The sequence below is a fragment of the Triturus cristatus genome, chromosome 2_1 (genome assembly GCF_964204655.1).
Source record: "Triturus cristatus chromosome 2_1, aTriCri1.1, whole genome shotgun sequence".
Lineage (NCBI taxonomy): Eukaryota > Metazoa > Chordata > Amphibia > Caudata > Salamandridae > Triturus > Triturus cristatus.
The window spans coordinates 1,045,521,528-1,045,542,379 of NC_140581.1; the positions used below are offsets into that span (position 1 = coordinate 1,045,521,528).

Genomic DNA, 20,852 nt, shown 5'->3' on the forward strand with positions numbered 1-20,852 from the left:
TGAACTAATAATTGTCCATAGAATAGTTGGCTATCAGCCGCACTGCTACAAAATCAGTAAGTAGAGAAGTGTATATCCGAATGCGTGTTTGTGGTGCAGATGTATATATAATGCGTAAACCTGGTCTAATGTTTGGGTGAGAAAATGAGCCTTTGTGGCCTTGCTCTATGGTCACCTGTTAAAATAGCATCTATTGCATTTTGTCTGTGTTTTGACAGTGTATGTGTCAGACAGACCTTTTGCTCACAACATACTTAGAGTGAGCTTTGAATCTACCCCATTTCAAAAATGTGTTTTCTTTTATCAGCCTCTTTCAGCCACTGGCTTGAGGCTTTGTCGATCACGGTTTTCTCCAGCCTGGTGGATTATTCATCTCTCATCTATTGCAATTGCCTGTTTGGGTATTTTCCTCTGTGTCCGCTCAAGTGCTTGAATTGAACTGCATGAGGGACTAATTTAGAACTATAGCTGTCTCAGCCACCCCTGCAGGCTCCCTCCTGGATGTCTTGCTGTAATGTGATAACTTAGCATGTGTCAGCATATTAAACCCAGACCAGTTGGCTTTGCTAATACTTGTTTTCTGTCCTGTCCATTGCTAACATAATTGTTCTTTGTGTCCTTTTTGGTTATTGATCGAATTATGAAGTGGATTTCAGCTCCCACTATGATGAATCTCTTATCTTTTTCGGTGTTACTTAGTTATGCTGTATTTACATATGTCATGTATTCTACTAAATTCCAGATTTATGAAATCCTATTTGTTCCATTACGTAACTGATTTGCTAAATTGTGTACTTGTACCGCTAAATTATTATTGCAGCGATCCATTTAATTTATTAGCACCGTGTGCAGTTATTGTCTATCTTCAGTCTAAATGGTTCCTTAACATGGTGCCTCTGGTTTGCCTTGAAGCGGACTCTTGTCTTTGTGACCTGTACCTAAGGCACTGCGCTTTTAATTAAACACAAACCAAAAACAGTGTCTGAACATCCACATTCTTTAGCTTTTTCACTAAATCTTTGTAAAGACGAGGACAACCTCTTTGTTTTTAAGTGGGACACATGCGCTCAGCTAAAACACTGTTAAAATAGAGTTAAGGAGTTAAAGATTTGATGAAAAAAAGCTTTTTGGTTGATGGAAAGTGGTATACTTGACTTAATATTCAGCGTTGTTTTGCAGGGAAGTAAAACATTTACTAATAGTAATAATCTGCATTACTTCCACTTCTTTGAATCAAGTTATTAGGTTTTCTTTTAAATGTGAACACTGACCTTGGTTGCTCTTTTTGGTATGTGTGATTAAGGACCATAGGAGGAGGCAAAGCTTTTACTGCTGATTGTACTGGGTCCTTTCCCTGTAAGTAAAAGCAGTGGTTTTGTCGTGGAGTGGCAGCAGTTCTGTGAATAGAAGGCACAACCCATGCTGAAGTAAGGACACCGATTTGGTAACTCTGTCTTGCTACAGCCCATCCTCCCCTTGATTTATGGCCTCTCCTCCATCTGCCGCCCTTTGGCCTGCAGTTGACCTTCAGCAGATGCATCAAAGGGAGGATGGGCTGTAGCAAGACTGAGAATTGGGTGGCAAGGGAGGTGGAAGAAAGGGGCGGAGTAGTAAGAGGTATTTTGACAAAATACTGAGTTGTAAATATTGGGATACAGAAATTGTGTGATGCAGAAATATCATTGTCAAGAATATACATTTTTTTTCAGGGGAGTAATTTAGTTGTTGAGAATGTTGTTGTTAATATCGTTTTTAATACTATAGTTGTAAAAATATCGTTTTTTAATCATCTGAATGTGTTTCAGTTCATATGTATGAATTGTATGTTTTATTTGTATAATTGTTAATATGTTTAAATATAGTTTGTAATTTTAAGTGATTTATCATTTTTTATTTAATTACTAATAGTAATTTATAGTGGTGTAGACAGTTGCTAGGTGTTTAGGGTAATTAAATAATTATTTATTTAATTGATTATCAATTATGTAAGTTGTGTTCTGCTTATATTAGTTATATTTTAAGTGTGGGCTTGTAGTTGTGTAGTGTGGGAATTTCATTAAGTAATAAATAACAATTTTTGTAATTGATAATTGTTTTTAAATTGTTTAATAATCATCTAAATAGTTGATTGTTTTTTATTTTATATATATATTTTCGTGGGGAGTTAATTATTAATGTTCATATTAAGGGTTTTATATTTGTTCTAAATGAATACGGTTATTCAAATATGTAATGTGTTTGAAGTGAAGTACTTTCCGTCCTGTTTATTAGACTGTAGTGGGATTAGTACATTTAACCACTCTGAAGTCAAACGTATTCCCCACTGCTGCACAAAATGGAGTCAGAATAGTAAGTCTAACCCCTCCGAAGTCACACGTTTTTTAGGTCTCGCCTGAGCGCTAGCGCATGCGCTAGCTCAAGCGAGACCTTAAGTAAGCGGGTTTTCAAAGTGCTACCAGAGTGGCCTAAAGCCTGCGTGCATGTGACCGTGAACGTGCACAGGCCTCTCCTTTCGCGCACACCACTCGCGTGTTGTTTTTTTTAACGCGTGCGTGCGCACACAACTCCCGGGCTTGTTGCTCGCGCTTCTTGTTTTTTAAAGGAAACACAGACCCCGGCTACCAAGCCCCGTATGCCACAACTCTCCACAATTGCGGCGGACTGCAAGCACCCTCCGGGAGTAACAGCCACTCTTCACTCCAAGCTATCCTCATGGCCCGTGTCCTCCTCACTCGCGACTTCAGTATCTGCAAACTCTGGGAGCAAGAATCCCTTCTCTCCTCTTCCGGCATCTCAGTTCCTGGCTGACACGCCTCCTGCAAGGGTCTGATTGGGTTACAGGCAATCCCTGAGTCTAGATCTCCAGTCTCTGCCTGATCTTTCTGTGAGAAGGTGAGGGTCTTTACTGTCATGGTTAATACCATTAGGCTGCATAATGGGACTGTGCTGCGAGATAGCACTCCAAAGTCGGTATCACAAAGCCCCTGCTCTCAAATGACAAGATGGTCATGACCCACTACAATCTGGGTTTCTACCTCCCGTATTAATTTTGTCAGCCGTTCTCACAGGGTGGCGGAGAATGTTTGATGGAGCGTAGTAGGAATGTTGTAAAATAAATGCAGACATTGGGGAGGGGAAGTCATGAGGGCAGATCATCCTGTCTTTAATACCAGGAGCATTATCGGGCCATCGTTATCTTAGATGATCGCCTAGTTGTCTGTTGATAGAAGTATACTCTAATGTCCAGTTAAGCGCATATTCCATGCCGGTTGGTGACGTCTGTGAGCAGCAACATATCCAACTTCCTCCAAGTGCTTGCTATGCCAGAGAGCCCCCCCCCCCATCATATTTCTCTGAGGACAGGAGCAACATTTACCTCTGGCTCCCTAACAACAAGCATTGGCATAGCCGATAGGTCTCGCCTTTGGGACCTTATAAGTGTTTAGTTATCCAGCACAATATCCTTGGTGCAACAACATCAACTGTTGCATGGCTAAACACTTATAAGGTCCCAAAGGCGAGTTGCACAGACTGGAGTAGGAATAGTTAATTTAATCCCTCCGAAGTCCAATGTTTTCCCTACTGTTGCACAGATTGGAGTAGGAATAGTAAATCCAAACCCTCCATAATCCAACACTTTCCCTAATTTTGTGCTGGTTGGGGTGGGAATAATAAATGTAAACACTCCGAAGCACAAAACTTTCCCTACTGTTTTTGAAGTGTGGTTACTATATTAATTTAATTTGTTTTCTTTATATTATGTGTGTGTGTGTATATATATAAATATATATAGATATATATATCCGAGTTATGGAAATGTCCTTTTGAAGCAAGTGTTGCACTCGGTAAACAGCGAAGCAAGTTGAGTTTTGCCAAAATTGACATTGAAAACCAACAAAAGAAGGTAAAGGGCAGTTATGGAGCACTTTGGGAGTTGCAGTCCCAGTAATTATTTTTAAAAAAACTAATGTAATTTTGCAACGAAGGAACACACTTCTTGCAAAACCATTTGGGGGTTAAATGGATAACCTGAAATAAGAAACTGTACTCACCCTCGTTGCATTGGTGATATATGGCATGAACCACGAACTAAAAACCAAGAATTGACTGCCTTTTAAATTGTAATTGGGAGAATTGACGATTGTCCTTTTTCAATGTCTAAAGAGTTGCGTTATTTAAAAGCCAACGAACCCACCGCTGTAACAGCAAGTGGCATATGACTCGAAACGCGTAATGCCTGTTGGTCTTGAAATAAAAAACCTTTGAAAGCACTGTTGGTGTGGCCCGTATTATGCTGCTGAAGGAGCGTGAGTTGCTTTAGATTGTAAAGAGGTGTCTTACACACCTGAAACGGGCCCCGATCCGTGAGGCAGTGTCCCTCCTACCTGTCAGGATGTTGTTTTGAAGCTTGGAGTTTACTTGAAAGGAGTGCCCTCCGGCTGTGATATTGAGCAGGAACGAAGTTTCAACGGAAGGGCCATTTTGTGAGGCCCGCCTCAACTTGGGAAATTAACTTTGTAACAGCCAGGATTTGCGAGAGGAACTTTCCTACGCACTTCGTGCTTGAAATAACCATCTCAAAAGGCGAACTATAGCTGTAAAGGAACTCGGTGGTAGCGGGACTTTTTTGTGGAATACTGTGACCGAGTTATGGAATTGTCCTTTTGAAGCAAGTGTTGCATTCGGTAAACAACGAAGCAAGTTGAGTTTTGCCAAAATCGACATTGAAAACCAAAAAAAGAAGGTAAAGGGCAGTTATGGAGCACTTTGGGAGTGGCAGTCCCAGTAATTATTAAAAAAAAAAAACGAATGTAATTTTGAAACGAAGGAACACATTTATTGCAAAACCATTTGGGGGTTAAATGGGTAACCTGAAATAAGAAACTGTACTCACCCTCGTTGCATTGGTGATATACGGCATGAACCACGAACTAAAAACCAAGAATTGACTGCCCTTTTAAATTGTAATTGGGAGAATTGACGGTTGTCCTTTTTCAATGTCTAAAGAGTTGCGTTATTTAAAAGCCAACGAACCCACCGTTGTAACAGCAAGTGGCATATGATTTAGAGTCGCATGACTCGAAACGCGTAATGCCTGTTGGTCTTGAAATAAAAAACCTTTGAAAGCACTGTTGGTGTGGCCCGTATTACGCTGCTGAAGGAGCGCAAGTTGCTTTAGAGATATATATATAGATAGATGGATGGATGGATAGATGGATAGATAGATAGATAGATGTATATCTATATCTAGATATATATATATTTTAATATAATTTTAGTGAATGTCTTTGTTGGGTTTAAATTTTTTTATAGTTTATTTATTTGGTAATGTATTTACTGTTTTGCTTTTGATTTGTTAATTTTTTTATGTTTAATATATATTATATATACTTTCAATAGTACATACAAAAATATAATGTAAAATGTCTTTTGAATAAGTGTTACAGTATATATATATATGTATATATAAACATACATGTGTGTGTTTATATGAGTATATATTTATATGTAGTATTAAATATTAATTTTACATTATTAGTTATATATTAAAATATGTAAAATGTACTATTTTAAACTGTGTGTGTGTGTATATATATGTGTATATATATATATATATGTATGTTTTTAACTATATTAGTGTGAAATATTTGATTTTCAATATTTTTGGCCATACCATTATAAGTATGGGGACACAATATTTTTGAAACGCAATATTGTTGTTTTCCCTATTCTGTCAGTGATTTGTGGTAAGAAGGCGGAGTACTGTATTAAAGAATACGAAAACCACCAGACAGACGCAATGTTATCACAAGAATAGAAACTGTAAATGTCGTCCCTTAAGCACCACTTCATTCAAACCCTTTGTCCTTAATGGTTGTCACCCAACCCCACCGGAATGAAGTGATGCAGACATAAGTACTCAAGCTTTAACTGAGCAGCGCAGAGTTTTAACCCTTATTGTTGTGAGATATCTGTGCACAAAAGCTTGTGGGGCAACATGGCCCGGATGCCAGTGTGAAATACCCCATTGGGCTCTGGATAGCGGGACTGGGCACACAGTGCATTGGCAAAGGCTACTCCAGTGGTCACTGGACATGACCATAGGCCATATGCAGCGAATTCTCTGAGCACAGGGGCGGTTGCAGTGTGTGGTTTGAAGCCACATCCTGAACCCAAAGACTGATACTTCCAAAAGCTTTGTGGAGCTGTTTTTGTGGGCATGAGAATGAGTGCCGGGCATGGCCTGGCCTTAGCAGTATTGTTTGCCCTGCACAGCATAATCTCGGAGCACAAAGACTACCGTAGCAGGTTTAGAGAGCAGTGGAATGGATGCATGAAAGTGGAAGGTTACACTTCGTGCCATTATCCCATTGTGCATGGCCTTTGTCATATACTAGGTTTTCTGGGTGCATGGATTGGCTAGAGGCCTCGATCTGCACCAGATCCCTTGGATACAGGCAAAAGCTGTGCATGGGATGTTTTGATAGTGGGGTGCAGGGCGTCACTGAGAATCGCACCCTGCCTAAAAGCTGTGACAATAAGCGAGGCTCTGCGTCCTTAGGTCATGCTTAGGGCGTTATAGAGGCTCACTGCACACGACCAAAGCTGTGCACATAAGATTCTGGAGCACAGGGGTTAGTAGCAGGGTATGGCTGGAAGTAGTGCACAGCTTAAAGTCAGCGAAAGGCATGGCTAGCCCACACTCTGCGCTCAAATGCGGTGCTTAATATGTTGTATGCTGAGGTGTCTGCTGCGGGACTGGCTGCGGTGTATGCTGCGAGTCTGGCTGCGGTGTATGCTGTGGGGCTGGCTGCTGTGTATGCTGCTGGGCTGGCTGTTGTGTATGCTGCTAGGCTGGCTGCGGTGTATGCTGCGGGGGCTGGCTGCGGTGTATGCTGCGGGGGCTGGCTGCGGTGTATGCTGCGGGGGCTGGCTGCGGTGTATGCTGTGGGGCTGGCTGCGGTGTATGCTGCTGGGATGGCCGTCGTATCAGCAGGAAGAGAGGATGAGTGGAGGAGAGAAGCGGGCCTAAATAGCCCCCACGCCCCGCCTCCACCCATCCCAGCCGGAAGAGTACGTTCGCCCAACGTTGGATGACCCGGAAGGACAACTGCCGACCGGCTACCAATCCGGCTGCCGGTCAAGCTGCCGCCTCCCCCTAAAGGGTGTGTCTCAGGGGCGGGGGGTGCCGGGTCCTAAGGGCGCGCTTCCTGATAGTCGCGCTTGGCAGTATGCTGCGGGGGCTGGCTGTGGTGTATGCTGCGGGGGCTGGCTGCGGTGTATGCTGCGGGGCTGGCTGCGGTGTATGCTGCGGGGCTGGCTGCGGTGTATGCCGCGGGGCTGGCTGCGGTGTATGCCGCGGGGCTGGCTGCGGTGTATGCTGCGGGGCTGGCTGCGGTGTATGCCGCGGGGCTGGCTGCGGTGTATGCCGCGGGGCTGGCTGTTGTGTATGCCGCTGGGCTGGCTGTTGTGTATGCTGCTGGGCTGGCTGTTGTGTATGCTGCTGGGCTGGCTGTCGTGTATGCTGCGGGGCTGGCTGCGGTGTATGCTGCTGGGCTGGCTGCGGTGTATGCTGCTGGGCTGGCTGCGGTGTATGCTGCTGGGCTGGCTGCGGTGTATGCTATGGGGCTGCCTGCGGTGTATGCCGCGGGGCTGCCTGCGGTGTATGCCGCGGGGCTGCCTGCGGTGTATGCCGCGGGGCTGCCTGCGGTGTATGCTGCGGGGCTGTCTGCGGTGTATGCTGCTGGGCTGGCTGCGGTGTATGCTGCTGGGCTGGCTGCGGTGTATGGTACAGGGCTGGCTGCGGTGTATTCTGCTGGGCTGGCTGCGGTGTATGCTGCGGGGCTGGCTGCGGTGTATGCTACGGGGCTGCCTGCGGTGTATACTGCGGGGCTGCCTGCGGGGCTGCCTGCGGTGTATGCTGCGGGGCTGGCTGCGGTGTATGCTGCGGGGCTGGCTGCGGTGTATGCTGCGGGGCTGGCTGCGGTGTATGGTACGGGGCTGGCTGCGGTGTATGCTGCTGGGCTGGCTGCGGTGTATGCTGCTGGGCTGGCTGCGGTGTATGGAACAGGGCTGGCTGCGGTGTATGCTGCGGGGCTGGCTGCGGTGTATGCTGCGGGGGCTGGCTGCGCTGTATGCTGCGGGGGCTGGCTGCGCTGTATGCTGCGGGGGCTGGCTGCGGTGTATGCTGTGGGGCTGGCTGCGGTGTATGCTGCTGGGATGGCTGCAGTGTATGCTGCTGGCTACGGTGTATGCTGCTGGGCTGGCTGCGGTGTATGCCACGGGGCTGGCTGCGGTGTATGGTACGGGGCTGGCTGCGGTGTATGGTACGGGGCTGGCTGCGGTGTATACTGCTGGGCTGGCTGCGGCGTATGCTGCGGGGCTGGCTGCGGCGTATGCCACGGGGCTGGCTGCTGTGTATGGTACGGGGCAGGCTGCGGTGTATGCTGCTGGGCTGGCTGCGGTGTATGCTGCTGGGCTGGCTGCGGTGTATGGTACGGGGCTGGCTGCGGTGTATGCTGCCGGGCTGGCTGCGGTGTATGCTGCCGGGATGGCTGCGGTGTATGCTGCCGGGCTGGCTGCGGGGTATGCTACGGGGCTGGCTGCGCTGTATGCTGCGGGGGCTGGCTGCGGTGTGTGCTGCGGGGCTGGCTGCGGTGTCTGCTGTGGGGCTGGCTGCGGTGTATGCTGCTGGGATGGCTGCAGTGTAGGCTGCTGGCTGCGGTGTATGCCGCGGGGCTGGCTGCGGTGTATGCCGCGGGGCTGGCTGCGGTGTATGCCGCGGGGCTGGCTGCGGTGTATGCTGCGGGGCTGGCTGCGCTGTATGCTGCGGGGCTGGCTGCGCTGTATGCTGCGGCCTCCTAAGGGCTGTGCATACTGGGCTCTCACTGTGGCCCGGTCTTAAAGTACAACATTCAAAAGGAACCGAAAATGCTCTTGCCTTTGTACGCTTAGAAGAGAAAATGTTTGTTACAAGACCATTGTAATTTCCTTATAGATGTCAGTAAACGTGATTTGGTGGTTCCAGCACAGGCCCTAAAAATGTCTGAAAGTCGCTGGTTTTGCTGGACCCATGTGTACCTCTGTCCAAGGCGCTGCGCCTGGCCTTACGGATTGCATCACGGATGACATCATCAGTAAGATCTCATTATTGGTCATAATCTAAAACAAATATTAGAATGCGGTGACACAGCACGGATGCGGATGCTGTCTGTAAGCCTTTAGTGCCCTACCTACGATAACCGGGACTCGTTGTTCCTTGAATAGATGAACAGTGTAAATACCCTTTCTTCAATCTAGCGTGTTCAAATGAGTTTTATGTATTGCCTTTTAATAAATGTACAATCGTGACCGTCTTACTATCTTCTGACATCGTTGTTCGCCTCTGCTGCATGTCTTGTTTGTGTGGCTTATGGCCGAAACCATAAATACTGCTAAATAACCATTGGGGCGCATCGCCGCAGCTAGTGGGGTTGTACTGGTGACCCGAGGCCGGGCTTTGTGCCCAGAGTCTTTGGGCTGATTGATGGTCAGTGTTAAAGTATAGCTACGAGTTGAATGAGCATAATATAAGAATACTGGTGTTCCCTCACACTGACAAGTGGATGCTATGGGGGATAGCCTGCCACCTGCGGGGGGGAGGGGGGGGGGCAGGTGGCATTAATGACTGTTAAGTGCCTGCCTTGAATAGAGGGCCTGTTCTTAAGGCGCATAACGAGCCCAGGGCACTTAACATCTGCTAATGGGCAGCAGCACGCGAACGATGACGCCTTTCGCCACAGTTCCCTTGATCTCACACAACCCTGGTAAATACACGTGATCGCTGCCACAGATCCCTAAATGTTGAGGCAAACAGCAGTCGGTGTGTGCAGATTAGCAGCGTCTTGGTTGTCCGAGTCAATGTCTCTTGTGTATTTATCGTGACGGTTGATTACTGTCATTTGATTTAAGGCGCCTCAGACTCACGAGGTCAGCGGGAAAAAACGGGCAGTTTGGCCCTTGTTAGCTGACTATAATTGTATGTTATTGTTCTGTTAAAAACTGCATTTCCAGCGATACCGGAAGAATGTAATTAGGTACCCAGAGTAGCGCATCATTTTTGCATTCAGCTTTTATTCGATTTAGACTTGAATTATGTTTTATTTTTTATCATAAGACTGCTGTGCGGTGTTTGAATTGCAACTTTTGGCCTCATTGCTATCACTAAACATGTACACTTGATTCAGGTGATGGCGTGCACTTCTTTGGTTGGGCAAAGAAAGGTAAATATCCGTCATGCAAAACAACACACAGAATGCATGCTTTCAGTGACGTGTTAAGACGCAAGAAGGCCTTCATGTCTGTTGGCATATTGTTTCTGGGCACTTCGCCAAGGCCTGCGTTCCTCCCAGCTGAGAGGCCGGAGCCCCGTGGCTGCAGGAATACGCCCCGCGCACTGCCCAGGAGGAGTGGATGGAGCCTGGGGCACCGTGCAGCGCCCAGCATAGCTCAGCTTAGCGCTGCGATTGATGCCAGCCGTCGGGGGCTCGGCCTGGCGGCACCCCCTTGCTGTGCTGCCAGCATCGCCTTAGCAACCGAAGCCGCGCGACTTGTGGTGCTGTTCTTCCCAGCAAACGCCTGCGTCCCCCGGGACCGCGAGGATCAATACTCCGTCGGCAGGCCGCGTGCGTCTGTCTGAGCCCCCTCTCAAGAAGCCGGGGTCGAGGAGGGCCGAGGGGCGGATGTTTTCGCATTCCTCATTAGCCGCGTGAGTCACTGGCCAGGGGGCTGGGACTTGTGAACTGTTGTTGTGGCTTTGAACTTTGCAGAGGGCTGCTTGGTGATTTCTAGCGCGTGCCGCCTTTCTAAACCTGGCTCTTGGGTTCTTGCAGGTTTCCAGCATGAAGATTCCGGAGCACCAGGGCGGCGGAGAGGCCCGGCCGCAGAGGGGCCAAGAAGCGGAGGTGCCCGCTGGAGAGAGCTTCGCCCACGAGGTGCCGCGGCTCGACTTGACCTCTCTCTCTGGAGACACCAACTGGGAAGGTAAGATTTTAGAAGCTTTATCGAAATGAGACATTGCCTGGCTTCCCTCCTGCAGATGAACCTCGCATGCCCCTTACTTGTTCGAATCCTGGTTCAGCCTTAAACAGCTGCGCGGGCGGTACAGAGTGCAGTTTAGGTAATACAACACATTATCGAAACACGAAAGCAGTGTTGCATCAATTATTTATTATTCACCAAGTTAAAGGGTCAGAATGGCTGCTTCATGTAGTAGATTCTGTTACGTTAAAACGATATAAAACTTGCAGACACAATACAAAGACCAACCGGGTCCTGCACAAATCCTGGCTCTTGTGCACTAGAAACCGACTCAATGTGCCCTCGCTTTGTAAGCTGGCCTCCGCTTGCAGGACTGTATTTCTATATATCGCGAGGCAGCAGGAAAAATCCTAGGATAGGTTGTGTTCGCCTAAATAATGCGTTTTCCAATACAATTACCTGACTGCGCCCCTTGTTTTAAAAGGGGCTTCCGCCATTTCTCCGTTCCACTCCCCACTACACAAGTGAGGCAGATTTGGTAGCGTAACTTGTGGATCAGGTGCCACCGCGCCAGACAAGTCAGGACAAATACAAGTCAGCAGTTAACAACAAGGGCCCTGTGCGTTTTCTCGCCCCTCCCCCTCCTCTGCACCCATCTGTTGTTTTGGAAGTGGCGATTTTTTTTTTTGGGGGGGGGGGGCGAATTGTTTATAAAGAACAAAAAAAATGTACTTGCCTTAACCCCACTCCCTTTCCGTTTTCGACTGGTTGTTCCGCATAACTCAAGCAAAGCACCCCTCCCTCTGTCTCCAAGGATGCTGAACAAAATTCAGGCGCTGTTTGTGAACTTTGGCAGTCTGGGCAAACGTTGCTATTTGAACCTTGTTTTTTTTCCTTCTTTATCTTGCGTAACCTAGATCTGGTGAAACAAAGTTGGGTATGCTGATGGGCATTAATTGAGCTATTCCGGCTAGCCGCTTAGATAGACTGGTGGGTTAATGATCCCGCTGAAAATATGTGTAACGTGCATGTCACGGGTTCGAACGCCAGCAGGGTCAACTAAGCCTTTCCCCCTTGTGTCGGATATATAACAAGAATTAGGCAAGTATTCAATTTAAAGCAGCTCCTAACTCCAACACTGTGGAAGCAAGACCTCCTATTTTTTTTTAAAGTCAAATAGGTCTACCCTCAGCAAGCCTGGTATTTGTGTTTATTTTTACAACCATGAAATGGGCATTACATGCGATGAGAAGGTTTAAAAAATCTACGGTGTAAACCAGTGGTCTTAAAACTTTGTAAGGCTGAGCCCCTTCAACAAGTTGTTTATGACAGGGTGGGTGGACGGGCCCTCAAACTGACATGCGTGTGGGGATTACATTTTGTGGAGTGTGGTTGATGTATAGGGCAAGGAAATGTATTCAAATGTATTGCACCTTAGGGATTGCCCTGGAGCATGAGGGGTAAAGGAATGGACCATGCTTCTGGTTTCCCCACCCCTAGCTCCTGCAACAGTCACTGCTAACCGCTTGCATTGCTTCATCTTTCCAGGTTCCTGCAGGCCCCCCTGCCGCCCCCCCCCCCATCTGTAGTGTCACCACACTTTTGACTCCTGCAGCTCTGCCTTCCTTCCGGCCCCTGCACTGCCCCCACCCCGCACTCCAGGTCTCCAGCCTTCCCAATACAATGATGCTAATAAACCTTTGACGATAATTGGGTTTAGGTTGTTTAGGGCTTATTTCCCAAAAGTTGCGCAATTCAGCTTTTTCCATACTTGATACACTAAAAGGTAAGAGCTTCTTAGATGTGGAAGTGCGCCCTTCTACTAAAAAATAAGCCACAGCCTCCATGGGATGACCTCACAGTTAGAATACCTCTGGAAGATAATGTGTATATGTATGTAAAAGAAATAACCCATCAAAAAATAAAAAAATGAAATGAAGGCAGAAATGACAGTCGAGTGGGATTTCCACCTTGGCACCGATGTACAGGTTGTTTGCAAATAGAAGCAAAATGTGTCACTCACATTGAAATGAACAAGTGGCTGGAGTGGACTGACTTGTCCCCCCCTGCTATATGCCGTGGTGGGCAGTAGTTGAAAATATTACTGCCACTTGATGCTGGGTGGTCAAAAAACCCATTTGGGTACCTATAAGAGTGTATTTTTATTATTCATTTTTTGGAGCACACAGGGCTCGCGAGACAGCTAGAACTGTCTCCATGACAGAACTAAAATACAAGTAAAGGTGTTAAAATACATGGACATGAGAACAAGTGTAAATATTCTTTGGAAAGTCTCTTCATCAATATATTTTCATACTCGTTAATGTACAGTTCAGATGAATCTTTGAGTTGTACTCTTTGCTCATAGTACGTAGACAAGCATTGTTTTATGAAACAGCCCATGTGGAATGTAAGGGTCAGCAGCCATCATACGTTCCTTGACGCTCCTAGAAAGAAACAAAAGCTTCTTATAGTGGTGTAGTGGCCACCACAATGCTTTGAGAACATAGCGTCCTCTCTTTTATAGCACTCCCTAAACCTTTCGGTATGGAAACTTTTTCTACTGTGTTATTATTGTTTTCATGCAGCATTCCCAGTGTTCTACAGTGCAGAATAAGCCCACTGTCTAAAGCTGGCATCACAGAAAGCCTTGTGTGTAAGCTAGCCATCCCAACGTCACTGTGGGAGGACAAAAACAAGTTTATAAAGATATTGCTGTTTATTTTTCCGTGAACTGTGCTGTACTGCGTTAATTATTGTTGCCCACCCTACACGCTTAGTGTTCAAAACATCAATTTCTCACTGTTTTCTCCACTGTTCACTTTGCCTGGGATGATGCCAGGGGAAGCCTTGTTTGCCCTCCTAGAAGCAGTGCCTCTTTGCTACCTTTCTCACCACAGGCTATCAGGCATATTTGGTGCCCTCTGCTGCTGGCGCCCTAGCCGGAGGTCTAATTTTACGTTTCCACCCCCCACCCCCCTCAGGTGTGTGCTGTCCTTTTCGGTGGTAAACAGGAACAATGGAGTTTTCCCCTCAAAGAGGTGAGATCGAGAGCACCCTGCGGTAGTTTGGAAACATAACTGGAAACGTAACTGGACACTCCGGGAAACCCATTGCTTGTCATGCGTCGACAGGGTCACCAATAGTCTACAGAATAGAAACCCATTTTACAAGTTTAGACTTTGTGAATTTAATCCAGCAAGTGGCATTATAAACGTAGTACTTGACCATATAATGCCCTCTTCCTTTTGATCCCATGTACCCTCAATCGAATCTTAAGTTAGAGTACATAATTGAAAGGAGTCTTTAAGTGGTTACTGATATCTACACCCTACTCCATGTGTAATGGAATTTTTGCAGAGAGTATCCCATGGTTGAGTGCGTCTCTGGAATTCTGTGGTTTTGGGAATCAGGCTTTTGCATATATATATGAGCCGTAGTACTCCTCTGCCCCAAAGGTGAGGCATCATTTCAGAACCAGCAGCCAAACCTAAAAATCCATGTAGGTTAATAACTGCCCTCCTCCTAGCTGTGTTGTTGCCAGAGAAAACACCATGAATAATCTAGGTAATTATTTTTTCTGACCAGACGGTATTACCGTTCCAGTACTCCCTGGTCTTACTTTTTAAAGTTAGTAGCTTTTAATCTAACTTGTTTGTGGTCTGGACATTAGACAGTTGGTATCAAGGGATGTACTTTTTCAGCCTTTGTGAAGCAGTAAATGTGAGAGAGATTTACTCCATTGCTAGTATAAACATCTTTGACATTGCCTGTTCTTAAGCACGCCAATTTTGCATAAACCGATGCCAAAATGTTGCTTTCCCAACCATTTCTAACCACTGTTCATTTCCCTGTTTGCAGCAATTTCATTTTTTCCCCACTAATCTAGTTAACCAAATCTGTGTACACAAAGCCACCACTGTGCTTTCTTGCATCAATTCTTAGGGTAACGCACATCAGACCTAACAATTATAATTTTAAATGCAACCTATTTTGAGCAACAGTAATGGCCAAAATCCCATTACGATAACCTCACTTTGCTTATGTTTTTGATAAATTATGTGGAGCAAAAACTTATTTTCTATAGAATCTAATCTGTTTTAATCTCTAAAAGTGCTTTTATTTCGCAAATCTGTTCCTTTTTGCAACAAACTATGATTTGATCCCAGAGTAGTCTGTCTCATTGGTCTTAAAACTCTGACCTCTTTTGAACTATTCGCTACAAATTTCCAAAAGAATACAGGAGAACCCATGATTCATGGTATGATTGCACCCCAACTCGCCCCACCTTCTGCTTCTATGTACTATTTCACAGTGTCCTCCCACCTGTCTCCATCTACCACTATTGAATTGTATTGCGGTTGTATTTATGTAGCTCATACCACTCCTCACTAGGTGTTGAAGCCCTTTATGTCGAGTAGCATGCCGCTCCAGGATTGATGGTTAGTGATTAATTTAGGTTTGTTTTGGTTAGTGATTTTAGACTTTTGCTCTCAAAATAAACCCATTCGTACCCCAATAAGTTTGAGATTGTATTTCCTTTTATGCTTCTCCTCCTGCACTGTGCGTTAATATAATATCAGATGCTCAATTAGTCTGCAATATGCTATTGCTCCATCACGTGATGTGTGTTTGTTCGTATGTAATCATAAGAACATTAATTACGTCTGAGCTTTTTTGCTGATGGTTGTTGCCTAACCTATCCCCTTTTACGTCTTGAATTTGGCAGTTTAGCTCTCAGACAAACCTATTACTAACAATATATATTGAGTAATCTCTAAGTCCACCCCTTTCAGCCACTAGCTTTTTTCTAACCACGTCTTTCAGCCATTGACTTGATGTTTTGTTAATCACACATTAGCTCAGCCCAATGGAGTATTAATTTTTCATCTTCATGAGGTACTACTTTACAGCTATAGCCCTTGCTTCCTGTTCTTGCTGGCTTCCTCCCGTTTGTCTCTCTCTAATGCGCTAGTGTTGCACGTATTTGCAGATTAAAACCAGAGATATTGGTTTTGCCAATGCTTCTTAGCAGAACTCTGTTTAGTGCAACACAGCTTCTAACATGGGCTTGAGCGTTTAGTTCTTGATCTACACTTCACCCATGTTTATCCCATGCAAGTAAGTTGATTCAGACTAAAGTGAAACTTCGGTCCATATGGAATGCTCGGAGGGTTCGTTCACCTTTATGCTTTAGCTGGGTTTGGGGTGCTGTAATGTCTGCTTCAATTTAATGGGTGTCTCAATCCTTCAAGTAGCAAACCGCTGCATTCCTAAAGATATGTTATAGAAATTCGAGTGCAAACAATTACCCAGAGGTGTAGAGGCTTCCCAAAGTGCTCAGCTGTTTGATGGCCTCTTGTTGTTGCATACGCTTAACTCTTAATTATTCTGCCTTCTGATCACCCATAAAACAACTTCCTCCCAACTCCGAATTACACCGCTTGCCACCACTGGCTACACTCTGGTCTATAGTAAACAGCCAACAGACACTTGTCTGTAATCTAATGGATCTTACTGTGTGGATATGGCTACTTGTGCTCCTGGTCAGTGAATAAGTAGCCCCCATCAGCATAGTCTGTGATATCAGTAAGTAGTGACTTTTTTCCTTCAGGTTCCCAATTGAAGACTGTATCCCATTCAAAGTAGCCTTAACTTACATAATGTGTTCCACCAAAAGCACCATGTTTGCTTGGCTAGCAAGATGACAGTTTTCAGTGGCTTTAGGCTCAACCACAGAAAAAAAGTATTGTGTGCATAAAATCCTCCCTTTGCGCAAACACTCTCATGTTGGTCCTTCTCAGCTAATGGTCCCGTCAACCAACCCCCAGCTTGAAGCTAGACACTCTGTTCCAGACTGCCAATCTTTGATTTAGAATATAGGAACTCCTAGAGGGAAAAAACCTCCATAGAATCTTACTAAAGTCCTGGCTCAGTAAAACACAAACATTTGGCCTTGCTCGTCCACTCCCCTACAATCTGAGGTTTGCATTGTGGTGCCTGCTGCCCACTAGTACAAGGCTTATAACTGTTTGCTCTGTCAGTATCTCGAATTGATTGCACATTAAATTGTTTATGAAATATTCTTATATTGTATGTTTGCCAGCAATCTATGTCATTTACATGAAAAGTCTCGCTGTATAAAATTGTGCTTCAGTTCTTATAAGGTATGTCATAATTGTCAGATACATGAAAATAAAGTGGAGCCCTACTTGAAATGTATTTAAGGTCATGTGCAGGAAAACGTATTACGTGCTTGCATGTTATATCCCACCCAGCTCACACCAAGCATGTTCTCCTTGACTTTTGCATCAGAATAGGTACTTATCTGACAAACCTTGTACAGGAAATAGGTTTTGCAGTCGAATAGTTTTCTGATTGCAGTATATAGTAAAATTGGGGGACACAGCAGCCCAAAGTAGCATAATAAAGTCTTATTCTAAATTAGTACAGGTGGTTGCGCGAAAAGAGATGAGAACGGATGAAAAGAGTAACTGAATGCCGTAAAGCATTGAGTTGACATAGGAAGCTATAACTGTGTGACAGAAGTACTAAAGCTGAGGACCAACCAGTATCTTCAGTTTTACAGTAGTCTATAAACCAGTCATAGGGCCTAAAATCCTCAAGTACAGTCAAACTCTTTGTTTCAGTGCACACATACCACAACAGCACCCAATTGTTTCACCCCTCACCCGTAGTCGCTGCAAAGGATTACTACCAGATTAGTTTTGAGGATTGTTAAAACTATCAACAGAGATCAATTGCAACATACTTTGCACAGCTTGCTACTTGAATGCAGTGAAAGGAAAGTGGGTAAGAGGTAAACATATCGGATGCAGCTGCAACACACACAAAAAAAATCTTCATTCCAGGCAGTTCCCACTAAAATGCTATCAACCTTTGATCAACATTGTGCTTGTTTTTAGTACATGTTTTGATTTTACCAGAATTCTTCAGACCTTTCAAAAGTAAGAGGTCTTTTAACAGAGGTACACAATTAAAGTAACCCTGGTTTTGGAGAGGCAATGTGGTTTGGTGGTAAAGCTGCTGACTTTGGAACCTAGTTTGAATCCTAGCCTCAGCACATGCTCGGTAATCACGTGATAATGTGCGAATCACGTAATGTTTACACTTTTAGGTGCAGAAAGATTTGAAATGCAATTATAAATATGTGAATTGTAATTCTTTAATACAAAGATTTCACTCTGCACTTGATGTAAATCATCCTTTATTGCCTGCAGTAGCCCCAAAACATAAGTTCTTCATTACTGCCCTGCAAGTTTAATGCTTTGTAAATAGTAAAACCTAAAGACAGACATTTTGGCTCAGAAGAGAGAGAATTATGAAAGGGTTAGGGTATGAGAGTTGTGTTCAAAGTACAATACTGTCTCCAGTCTGCAGATTTCTGACTAGCTCCTTTGATGCAAATGTGTATCAGAACCCTAAGTGCTACTACTCTTGCTTTCTTCTGTTTTTTGATCAGTGGATCCACTGCTTCCCAGTGCTAATGGTGCGTTGGTTCTCAAAGTGGTCCTCAAAGCTGGGGCCAGATATGCAGCCATATGTTGTCAGTCACTCTATCTCTAGTTCGACACTCACCCTAGAAGACTATTCCTTTCTTCTTGCCAATTGATTAGAAAAAGAATCTGCTTCTCTTATGTTTGTTTCCATTTCACGGGTCTCCTGCTCTTTTTAAATCTCGCAACATTAATACTTACACTGGCTGTTGGGTCAGCCCATTGCTTACCATTGGTTTGCTTTCTTGTCACTCATTTTGTTGCTTATTATTTCATGGTTTTTCTTCCTCTTCTGTTTGTCCCTCAAGCATAGCTTCTTTACCATCCTTTTGATTGGATTGCCCATATCCCTCCACTATTCAAATTCAGGGAACTCACGTTTTAATTTGTTATGAAGTAGTTCATTTCCCAGTGGCCACTAGTCCGATCTACTTATTCTCCAAACTGGGTATGCATATGGAAAAGCCTAAATAAATCTGTTCCAGACAGAGGACATTACCAGGGTACATCTTCTTGATTGGCGTCTCCTGTTTCGAACCTGCTATAACAGGCTTATTCATAATATGGAACTTTTTTCCTAGCTCCCTGAGCAGACCCACTAGTGTGACGCCTAAGTGGATGAGGCATAAACTGCTTTATCGGATGAGCATTCTAGCAATTCAGCTTTACTGATAGAATTATGAGCACCTTCACTCCAAGGCTTCATCTTGCCTAAGCCGCTGGTGCACACCCAAGATCACACAGTGGATCTGGATAGATCTGGTCTGGTAAAGCCTGCATGCCACTTGCTAATGTTCTGTCCTCGCTTTTTCTTGATACCTCTATGATCACCTTGAGTGACATAAAAAGAACTATGGAGCCAGCTAACGTCCATCTTCCCCACAAGGTTCAGTGCCATCAACTTCGGCTGTTCCCTTAAACCGTGAGCTCACCCCCGATGCTGATTCTTCACTTAGGTCACCTTTGACAGAGAATCAAAGAATGCTGTAGTGGACTGGCAAACCTCCAACGACCTGGGCTGATCGTTCCTCGAGTAGCCTGGGCTGGATGTCCGTTGAGTGGCACTTCACACTGAGAACATAGGCTGTGTAGAGGTGCCAGTGAGATGTTGGTACTTTGTTACAGGGTGACGGGGAGGGAGGAGCTGCAGAACAAAGGTGTCCTGCTTAACACAGTTCTTGAAACATACTTTCGTCTTTGGTATTCCTAATAAGGAGGAATGTGGACAACTAGCGAAGTGGCCCTGAACTAGTTAGGAAGCATTTACTGCAGCCTGGCCTGTCTGGAATTCTCCATATTGAGTTAGTCAGTCTATCATTGGGAAACTGGTGTATCCCTATCCGGATCACATCTCTGGATATGTCTGTTGACACCTTGGTGGCGTGGCAACCGCCATTTAAGCTTTGATTGTTGCTTCTGCTCTCTCATTTACACTATCACTCAGCATTGAGCCGGACGTCCTGAAACCGGTTCAAGGGATATGGAATAAGATAGATTCTGAGCCTATCATGCCAAAGTCTTGGCAAATGTATACAGTGCATCAAACAACGGTGTTTGTGCCCATCCCTGCAGTTCAATTTATGGGATTAACAGTGGCCTTCTTAAATGAGAACAAATCCTCGTCCCATACAGATAAAGAGTCTTGGATACCGAAAAGCTATGGCAGGAGAGTCCACAGACCTCACTAATGAGATTCTTCCAATATGATTTGGGCCTTCCACTGAGAGGATCTGCCCAAACCTGTTTATGGATCACATAAAATATATTGCTTCAAAATGTGTGTAAAATTTGAAAGCAATCATTGCGGCATCAATCACTTCCTTCGACTTTGTGGGATGTCCCTGAAGAATGGGTATTCTCTAAAGACATCTTCCTTCTGGTGCCCCTCATTGCAGGAGTGCTCCGCTTGTGGTGGACTGTCTGAGCAAACAGCTACACACACATCACTGGTGGAAGCTCAGCCGGATAGTCTGGACTCAGTCTTTGAGGCTTAGTGTTGCTTGGACATAACTATCTGTACAACTCATCAAAACTGAAATAGAAAATTCAGCACCTGCTCCGAAGTGTGTTTTCATGATCATCTAGTCTTGGCGGTTCCTCTATGCCCTCTCTCCAATACCTCAGTTTCATAGGGTCCTTCAGAAAATCAAAAACAATCTGCGGTGTTCGGTTATTTTTGTGGCTGGGACAAGGCGCAGCAGAGATATGGATTGTGGAGCTCCTATTCCTTTCAACAAGTAACCCGTCCAGCTCCTGTAAAAGTAAGACGTTTAAGAGATGGAGTGACGGGTCCATCATTATTTCTTCCTACGATCA

At 45.1% G+C, this 20,852-nt stretch overlaps 1 protein-coding gene across 3 annotated transcripts in view; it reads left to right on the forward strand.

Moving 5' to 3' along the window:
• FAM13A (family with sequence similarity 13 member A) overlaps window positions 1-20,852 on the forward strand; it is a 927,448-nt gene that overhangs the window by 741,228 nt on the left and 165,368 nt on the right. For all 3 annotated transcript variants that reach the window (XM_085635480.1, XM_085635470.1, XM_085635487.1), the window contains one exon: window positions 10,872-11,022. In XM_085635480.1, the coding sequence (XP_085491606.1) occupies window positions 10,872-11,022 (151 nt within the window). The remainder of the gene's footprint in view (window positions 1-10,871; window positions 11,023-20,852) is intronic.